This window comes from Gopherus evgoodei, chromosome 2 (assembly GCF_007399415.2).
Source record: "Gopherus evgoodei ecotype Sinaloan lineage chromosome 2, rGopEvg1_v1.p, whole genome shotgun sequence".
NCBI lineage: Eukaryota > Metazoa > Chordata > Testudines > Testudinidae > Gopherus > Gopherus evgoodei.
Window position 1 is genome coordinate 22,292,436 of NC_044323.1, and position 10,342 is coordinate 22,302,777.

Sequence of the window (10,342 nt, forward strand, 5' to 3'; positions counted from 1 at the left end):
CCAACACCGTGTTGCTGAAGAGACACACTAAAACATACAAGGATAAGCAATGCAATAAATCATTTCACACAATCAACATCTCTACAACAGTTTTCTTCCCTAAGCCCTCATTCAGGAAAGCCTTTAAGCACATGCTTTAAATTAAGCTCATCTCTAAGTCCCATTAACTTTCATAGGGCTTAAGAGCATGCATAACTTTCTGCAAGTGCTTAAGTTCTATCCTGAATCTATTTGCTCTCCTGAGTTTCCTGAAACTGGGCTGTAATACACTGAACACACTAGCATATCATAACTGCAACATATAGAAAGACCCTGATCCTGCAAGCATATGATGAATATGCTTAACTTTACTATTGTGAGCAGTGCCATTGATGTCAATGGAACTGTTCAAAGTAGCAAAATTAAGTATCCACAAATGTTTGTGGGATCAGGGCCTAGCAATGCCAAATTGCTCTAAAAACCAATTAAAGAGCTGTGCTAGCATGCTAAGCACATTACCAATCTTAGAAATCTATACCTTCAGCTTCTAAAATTAGTGATCCTACTGTAGACAGAGATACATCTACCTTGGGAAATTATGGGCATAGGCCAAAAATTTCAAATGTCCATGCCTAAAATTAACAAATGAGTGGCTTAATTTTCAGAGATGCTGGGCACCTGCAATCTCCATTAAATTCAATTCATTTAGACCACTCATTTAAGTGAAGTCACTTCAGTGGTGCTTGGTCTCCCCTTCCCTCCCCCCCACCAAAAAAAAATTAAACCATTCATGTATTTAGAGTTTCAAAATATAGGTGCCACGTTTTGAAGACACTGGCCATACTGCCCACTAGGAGCTGGGTGCAGTGGCACAAAGAAAGAAATATTGTTAGGGGGCTAAGTTCACATCTGCTGGAACTCCAATGAAGTAAATAATTACACCAGGGATGAAGCTGAACTAATGTGTGTACAAATGTCTAATTGCTAACCATATCCTACTTCCTCATTACATTACTGGATTATGCTGTGTTCTTTACCATAGAAATATATCATTCATAGGGAAGCTATATTCAGATTGATTATAGCATGCTGAAAATACAGTATATATTAAATTTGTTTTCATTACTATACTGTTGATCTATAGATCGTACTGTATATGAACTCAACAGCATCTCTGCTTGCAGCAAGAATGCTGGGTATCAGGCACACTCTGGTATAAACAGTCAGCTTTTCCTGTCCCTATTAGCACAGATAAGGGCCAATCAATGCACAGTAGGTTGCAATAAGACAATCTCGCTTTTTAGTCTCCTTTATTTCAAGATTTCAGGGCACTGAAAAAAGCTACAGGACTTAGAGCAACGCACAGAGCCACAAGCAATCCCAGTAGCTCATTCTCCTCTTCACCTGAAAGCGTTAAAAGGAAAATACAATGTCAACATCAGCTCCTCCCTGCTGTGGAAATTGGCGTGAGTGCATTTTACTTTCTGGCAACAAGCCCTTCTAAAACCGTTACAAAAAATGAAGTTCGATATATTGAGCTATTCCAACGACCAATTTGGGACATGCTGGGTTATTTTTCCCCCCTTCTGTTAAGCGTCATTCTAACTGCCTTTCAGAGGTGGATGAACGTTAATTGTCTTTGATAAGAGAGAGGGACCAACCAAGCGCCAGCAGCATTTCCCTCCTGGACACAGCAAACTGTAGCGTTATGATACAGAAATAGTCTCGGTCTCTTCCCCAGAGAGGAATATATTAGATACACATTATAGTGTGACATTTGAACACATGAACTCGTTAGTAACCAACCAATAAGTAACCCTGATACAAAACAATCATTCGGCACATCTCGTTCCTTAACCCAATCTGACACACATCAAAATGTGAAGCGAGACAAACGCTGGATGGAGGGTTTAGTCTCTTCAGCTTATCCTCCAAATCAGAGGAACAATAATAATATGAGAATTACACTGACATCTTTCCCACCCGTGGAGCATCCAAACAGAGCAAACCGGAGAATGATCCCAAGCTCGCAATTAAACAGAAAAGTCGTTTAAACATTTTAAATGTAACATTTTTGTCTCCCCTAAAGAAATAATTAACCTGTTTTTTTAATAAGCCTTCCTAAATAATATTATTTTGTTGCAACTGATTTAAATGTTGACTCAGCTGCATGGACTTCACCGCAAGTCCCTGGATATATTCAAATAGGTTTTGTAACAAAGTATATAGCAGATTTTTGTAATACTGCATTTTCTTGGCAGGACAGGAATCCCTGCAAGCCCAGCCCTTAAGATTTTTCCATTTTCCGTAATAAAACATGCAACACTGGAGCAGCAAATCCTGCTGCCAAAGCCCCCTCTTCCATCTCCACCAGCACTGTGGCAGGAGAGGCAGCGAGGAGGAGGAGGAATTTACAGTCAGAAAAAAATTACAGAGCCTCAGAAAAAGGTAGTGGGGGGGGAAGGGGTAGGAAAAAAAGACACAACAGGCGCCATCAGGAATTAGTGAGAAAACAAAAGCAACCACAGGAAAAAAATTAAATAAACCAGTTTCCCGATAAACTGAAAATGCAGCAAATTCCTCATCAAGAGTCACAAGGAGAAAGAGGAAAAATCAACTCAATGTTCTGTGGGATTTTTTCCCCCCATTCCTTAGGCTGTCACATACCAGGAGAAACTGACACTCACAGGAAACAATTGAGCCATGCAAAATACACACAGGAGATGAGGACACAAAGCTGGGGACGAGAGGTTACACACTGCAGTAGAGACAACCAACCTTCCAGGGAACCCCCCCATTGAAGTGTCACCCCCACCTCCCCAGTTCTCCTCCGAGCCTACTGGCAGGCTGCAGCTGCAGACAGCCCCGGGGCTGGGTCCCCTCGGGTCTCCCGGCGGGCGAGGCTAGGGTGGAAATTAGGAGGACGATCACAAATCATTTACCTTCCGATAATTCCAGCTCCAGCTCAGCCAGCCTGGCTCTCACCTCCAGAGGCAGGGACATGCTCTCAAGGCTGCGGTCCGCCATACTCGAGCCAAGGAGATTTTCTCTCCCCTCCTCTCTCTCTCTTCTCTTTGTTTGCAACAGAAAAGGGGGGAACGTGGGGGGCTTGCGGTGGATGCCAGAGTCCTCGCGCGGTCTCAGCGGTGCATACAAGAGGGAGGCGGACGAGGAGTCCGCGCGCAGGGATGGGGTGGAGGGAATGCAGAGATTTCTCCTTTCCTCCTCCTCCTCCTCCCTCGCCGCTTCCTTCAGGGGAGCTCCGCCATGGCCGCCGCCGCCGCCTGCAGCTTGCAGCTCCTGGCACCGCGGCTCGGTCTAGCCCGGCCCCCGCCGGGTGCAACCCGCGGGGTTACTCCTGCACAGCGCGCCCGGGCTCCGCGCGATCCGGCTCGGGCTCCGGCGAGCGCTCGAGACGGCTGCTGCGGGTGGAACTGCGGCGCGGCTGCCGCGGCCAGCGAGAGCGGCTGTCACACGCACGTGACCCGCCGGCTGCAGCGCCGCCCGCACGCCCCTAGGGGGTGCGCTCGAGCCCCCCAGCTCCGCGGGCGGCGGGCAGCCCCTGAGCGGGGCGGGATGGAACGCTCCCGGGAGCGCCGCTGGCGCGCGGCGACGGGCGGACCGGCGGCGAAGTTTGCTGCTGGGTTCTGCCCCGCCGCTGCGAGCGAGGGGGGCGCCGCTCCGCCGGGCTCGTGACTGCACTCTCATGGGTGGGGGGTCGCCAGCAACGCCGTCTTGCCCCGGTGCCCTTCGGTACCGTGCCACGCTAGGCAGCCTTTGGGGGCTTGCTCTAAAAGTCCCGCCAGTTTGGTTCGGTTTTCTGCAGCATTTTGTGGCATCGACATTTTTTGCTCTACGTTTCTGTCTGCGTGACAGTTATTTTCAGTATATTGCATCTGATGGTTATTTATGTGCTAATGGTGTGTGCTTGGCGCTGTACAAACACAGTGCCCTAACCAGCTGGCTCTTCTGTAGAAATTTCCTGCTCAAGGTTAGGGCATAGGGTCATGTTCTTGTATGTCATTCCCAACTCCCTTTCTTTTTCTCCTCTGTGACCTTTTTATGTCTAAACATAACTACAATATGAATTAAACAAGCTAGACAAATTATTTTACATAATTTCTGGAAGGGTAATGAAGTATAATAAAGTCTTTTCTACATGGAGTTGTTCCAGAATAGCTATTCTGGAATATCTCTGAATAACTATTTTTGGACATTCTTATTCCAGAGTAAGAGTGGTACCTTCATCCAAACTAATTTTCAAGTGTGGATGAGTCCTAATACTTACCTCTTTTATAATGCTCTTTAACTTCAAAGTGCTTTACAAAATAGTGAGTTAGTCTTCACACTGTGAGCTAAGTATTGTCCTCCCATTTTAAGGGCTTGAGGAACACTAAGTCTCATGTCCACAGAGAGAATCAATGTGTTGCAGTAAGATCTCTTTTCCATGTTCCCCATGTTACCTGTGAGAAGATCATGTGCTTTAGAACCTGGGTAGCAGAAACAGAATGTTGAATCTGGAGGGTCTCTTGATTATTTGGAATGACTGATGTGTAAGGACCTAGCAGATGGCAACACTTCACCCAGGTGCCCAGAAATTTACCCAAATTAAGTATCAGAGATAGAAATAATATTCAGATGTCCTGAATCCCGTTTTTTCTCTAACAACTTTCAGCATATTCTAATATGTTCATTTTGCACTACTTTCTCCACAACCAAGAAATAAACAAACAGTGAATACACTTTCATGAAAGCATATGTGTGTGTGTGTGTGTGTATACACACATATATTCCATTGGCTGAGGATGGACCTAACCGCAATTCTGTTCTTGTTTTGTTCAGGTTACAGTGTGTCCATGCTTATCCCTCACAAATCATGACTTTCATTTACTGAATCTAGGGAAGCTGAAAGGAGGGATACTATATGTAGACGCTGTTAAAAATGTTTGGGAAATCAGTTCTCTTATAATAAGGATGACAGTTAACAATGAAAATATGAAGATACAGTTCAAGGCAGTGCCTTTCTTCATCACTCCATAGTCATTAAACTGGGGGTTTCCAAACTTTTCCCCCGAGGCCCACATGTGCAGCTGCAATAGGTGCTGTAGTCCTCTATTAACACTTCTTGAGGAAAATTATTCATTGTAATTATTACATACATATAAACTGTAACACTGTAAATAAACAATGTACATGTTTCCTTTTCATTTTAATGTAAATTGTGATGATAGAAATTCCTAGCAATATGCACTCAAATAAATGATTCAAGTTCTCTTTGCAACCAGTTTTAGTAAAATTACACTTTTAAAAAATGTTGAGAGAAAACTGGGGTGTTCAAATAGGAAAACACAGTTTTGTATAACACTGAACGAGATTCCAACATGAGTCACATGGAGTTAAAAATTTACTAAGAACTTGCCTGGAGAATGCAGTTGCATGCACCAGCGCACTACCCAGGACTGTAGTTTGGGAATACCTGCATTAAACCAGTTGCTGCATTATAACAAGCAGACTAAACATCCTCAGTTCTTTCTCCTCCTTCCTCCAAGGTGTTCCTTTGTGGAAAGGAAGGAGCAAGCTGTTAGACCATCTTCTAGTTCCAAAAACCCATTTAATACGTAATCCCCAGACAGATATGCATCAGACATTAAACCGATAATAACAGATGCTGCACTTGATCTTAGTCAAAAGGCCAAGAAATGATCATTCGCAGTTCAAAGCCTTGATTTACAAGAAGCACATTGGATCCAATCCTGCTCCCATTTAAGTCAGTAGCAGCAAAATCAAAGAATGTAGGAGCTCCTTTGAAAGAGCAATGAGTAAGCTTTAGGATGTGGCTGTAGTAGGGAATTTTACAAAGATTCCCACCATACTACCACTAGTTCAGATGAACTGGTATCAGCATTGGTGGGAGCCGTAGTGCACACATGGCATTGGTGGCTTCTGGTGTTTCCTCACTGTCATGTTTAGATGACATGGTGATAAAAGTAATCCTGGGCTCTGGGAGCCTAGGTCTCCACTAGTGCTAGGGTTGCCAAGCCTCCAGGACTGGCCTGGGTCTCCCAGAATCAGCATCGATCTCCCAGTGACTGTTGAAAGCAATCCAGGAGATTTTAATAGGATATTTTAAGAAAATGATATTACATCATATTGGGGGGGAAAATCTCCCAGAATAGCTTCAGTCAGATTTGGCAACCCTAACCAGTGCTAACTCTATTTCAGTTGAGGTAATAGTAGAACCAGGGGGAATATTTTTGTAAAATTCAGTAGTGTTGACAAGGCTTTAGGCCATGTCTATACTAGGAGCGCTTTATCAGTTTAGGTACTTTAGCAGCACAACACTCCAATTTGCAGCTTATTTTATACAAGCCAAATGGAGCCATCATGAGCAAAGCAAGCTATACTGGCAAACACACAGTTGTGCCAGTATAACTGTATCTACACTAGAGGCTATGTCAATCAGGAATCACTCCTCTTCATACCACTGACAGAGATAGCTATATGAGCAGAAGTATGTGCTGTAAACATGATTTTAGTAGATTAATCCCTTAATTTCATTTACTTCTATTTGTTTAATCATCATATACTCTAATTTCTATTAACCATTCCCATGCCGCTCCTTAGAGCAGTGCAAGACCAGAGCCATCTATTCGGGTCCTTTTTAGCAGGCCCATTACTTTTTACAGCATGACAACACACATGCCATTTAGGATGAAACGAGCATTTCTGCTGGATCTGTGCTATATAGGATAATGTTTTCATCTTCTGTGGAGTGATTCCTGAATAATACCAGCACAGACACATAGAATCCTGCCTCTGAACTTTGTTGTTTCAGTCAGATTAGGATCTAGCCAATGAAAACCAGTTAAAACTGTATGCTCTAGGGTTCCTATATGAAAATCCAAGTTCTGTTTGTTTATTGTTGTGTGAGACACAGTATGCTGAAAGCATCAGAGCACCGCAGTAGCTTTTTTCAGCCAAAAGGGAGGAAATACAAAGTGTTGTAGTAATTCAGTTTCCCTCACTAAAGTGTATCTCAGAGTTGCACCTTTACTTCTTGAATCTGTCAGTTGATAAGTGGTGATTATTTTACTTGTTATCTGATTGTTGCAGAATATATGCTAGCTGTGTTCTCCTGTTTTCCAAATTTTGCCTTTTATGACATTGCTCAACCCCATCGTGCCGCCTACCATGGGGAGCGTGTGAACCACTGGATGTGGGAGGCTAGCCCCTATCCCCTTCCCTTCCACCTGAGGCCCCACCCATTCCACCCCCACCCCATGCTGGAACCCAGATCCCCCCCACTTTGGCCGCCAGCCCCTTCCCCAGGCTGGCTAGTACCTGCAGCCCCTCCCCAGCTCTGGAGTGCTGGGAGGAAGAGCGTGCAGTGCCACTGCAGCCCCCCCCAACCCCAGAGCACCAGGAGGGAGAGTGCGCAGTGCCACCACAGCCCCCCCCCCAGCCCCAGAGTGCCGGGAGGGAGATCACACAGTGCCACTGCAGCCCCCCCAGCCCCAGAGCACTGGGAGGGAGAGCGCATAGTGCCACCACAGCCCTCCCCCCAACCCCGGAGCGCTGGGAGAGACAGGGTGCAGTGCAGGCACAGCTCTGGGAAGACGTGCAGTGTAGCCCCAGTCCCTGGAGCCCAGCGGCACTGATGAAGCAGGGCCCAGGGGGTGGAGTGTGGGCGGGGCCATTGCTGGCTGTTTGGTGAGACCCAGCTTCCCCTACCCACCGCCCATGCAGCGTACAGACTCCAGCCTGGAGTAGACAGGAGATATTGGATCTTCTGGTCACGTGGGAAGGAGAGGCTGTGCAAGCACAACTATGGACCAGCCATTGAAATGTGGCCATCTATGAGCAGCTTGCACAGGGGATGCAAGAGAAGAGAGTATGACAGGGATCAGCAGCAATGCTGCACGAAAGTGAAGGAACCGCAGCAGGCATATCAGAAGACCAGAGAGACCAACAGTTGATCCAGCACCAAGCCATAAACCTGCTGTTTTTACAAAGAGCTGCATGCCATACTTGGGGGAGACCCCACCACCACCCTGCACAACACCATAGTTACCCCTAAGGAGCCCAAGTCACAGGCACCTGGTTTGAACAGTGAGATGGAAGTGGAGGAAGAAGAGGAAGAGGATGGGAGACCTGTCACTGGGTGGACATGAAAAGCAGTTTGTTTATATACAGAGGGATGTCCTTTGAATCCTCCTGAGAGATCTCAGGAAACTTCCATGGAGGTATACTGCAATCCTGTCCTGAAGGTTTCTAGGGATGGTATCCTTATTTCTTCCACAACGGTAGGACGCTTTCCTGTGCCAGTCAGCAATAACTTCAGCAGGCACCATGCAGTAAACGGGCTAGCGGCATATGGGCCCAGGTAGCTTCAGGACACCAGCAGAAGCTGTGCTCTCTCAACCTTTGTTACTCTCAAGAGTGAGAAATCAGATAAAATCACCACTGCCTGTGGAAATGGTACCAGTATCCAGTGCCATTGCCCTACATGCATAGCTTCATGAAACCATGCAATTCCTTCATCATTTCCCTCACCCCTGGTGGGCCATATTTACTGCGGCTGGAGCTGTGAGTGGCACTGTGCACAAGCACTTCCAAGCAGAAGCGTCAATAAGCATGTCTTGTTTAAAATTGTAGAGGCACAAGGAAAGAGTCCGAATCTTAACTTTTGCTTTCACTTGTGACTATACTGACAATGGTATGTCTATGCATTTTATCTGTAGCTGGTGCCATTGCAGCCCTGTGGTGTTTCCCACTCCACACCTGACCATAATAAGGAGAAGGAAGCAAACAATATGGAAGGATGTGTTAGGTGAGATCCTGCAAGCCAGTGCTGCACTGCACCATGAGCAGAGAGTCTGAAGGGTGAATGTTGCAGGCTGTGTGGAGAAGGAAAGCACAGACAAGAAAAAGGCCCAGGAGTCAGAGAGGGGATTGCACCAGGACATAATGGGGCTCCTCTGGCAGCAAACAGATGCTGCAGACTCTTGTGGATCTACAGCAGGGGTAGGCAACCTATGGCACGGGTGCCGAAGTCGACACACGAGCTGCTTTTCAGTGGCACTCACACTGTCCGGGTCCTGGCCACCAGTCCGGGGGGCTCTGCATTTTAATTTAATTTTAAATGAAGCTTCTTAAATATTTTAAAAGCCTTATTTACTTTACATACAACAATAGTTTAGTTATATATTATAGACTTATAGAAAGAGACCTTCTGAAAACGTTAAAATGTATTACTGGTATGTGAAACCTTAAATTAGTGTGAATAAATGAAAACTCGGCACACCACTTCTGAAAGGTTGCTGACTCCTGATCTACAGGTTCAACAATCCCAGGCTCATTTCCTTTTGCAGTCCATGGAGAACTCCAGCATAGCACCCCTTTCACCCCTCCTCAGCATTCCACGTGGCATCAAGAGTTGCATCCCCTACCACTCCACATTGGGGGACATTTAGGACAACCTCAGCTTCACATACACTAATCTGTGAGAGCCACGGCTGATGCATGTGCAGCTAAAATGAACATGACTGTTCCTTTCCCTTCTTTAAGCTCTGTTCCATACATTTATTAAGGTTTTAACGTATTTGCTTTTAACTTGCTCAGAATTTTTTTTTAATGTTTCTGTTACTCAGTTAAAGACTATTGTTTGGAAAATAATCTTTATAAATTCCCAACCTATGCTGCAGAATGCTTAATGGTAGTGAAAGCACCCACCTAGTTGGTATTGTACTATGTGACACAACTCATGGGACCAATGACAAACACAATGTAATCATCATACAATGTACAGTAATGCCACAAAATTAATAGGTGCATTGACAGTGTCATATTCATAGATGTGTACTAAGCACCACACAATTTGTAAGAGGTCCCCAAACAGCAGGGCCAGGTAGAGCACAGTACACCACAATGTATTACTCTGGCTCTCTGTTAAAGTGCTCTTTCACAGCCTCCCTGAGCTGTAGGGCTCTGCACTGAACTCTTCTGATAGCCCTTGTGTCTGGCTGTTCAATCTCCATCCTGGCAGGAACTTTCCTCCCTTTTCTTCACAGATATTATGCAGCCTATAGTAGGCTGCTACAACCATTAGGATATTTTTCTCAATGAGATCCAAACTTGTAAGTAAACATACCAGTGCCCTTTCAGCCTACCAAAAGCACATTTGACTGTCATTCTGCACCTGCTGAGCTGACAGTTGAATCTTTTCTTGATGTTGTCAAGGTGGCCAGTGTACGGCTTCAGAGCTAGGGGAGTAAGAGATACGGTGACTCTCCCAGCACCACTATTGGCATTTCAACATCGCCACTGGTATACCTCCAACTGGGAAAAAGTCCCTGCTTGTAAC

The 10,342-nt window shown here is 45.5% G+C and overlaps 1 protein-coding gene and 1 pseudogene across 5 annotated transcripts in view; both read right to left on the reverse strand.

Moving 5' to 3' along the window:
• DIP2C (disco interacting protein 2 homolog C) overlaps window positions 1-3,274 on the reverse strand; it is a 479,785-nt gene extending 476,511 nt beyond the window's left edge. For all 5 annotated transcript variants that reach the window (XM_030550132.1, XM_030550131.1, XM_030550129.1 and 2 more), the window contains exon 1: window positions 2,922-3,274. In XM_030550132.1, the coding sequence (XP_030405992.1) occupies window positions 2,922-3,006 (85 nt within the window). In that variant the 5' untranslated portion in view covers window positions 3,007-3,274. The remainder of the gene's footprint in view (window positions 1-2,921) is intronic.
• A 2,251-nt stretch (window positions 3,275-5,525) lies between these two features.
• Window positions 5,526-5,683, reverse strand: LOC115647347 (annotated as a pseudogene).
• Window positions 5,684-10,342: the final 4,659 nt, after the last annotated feature.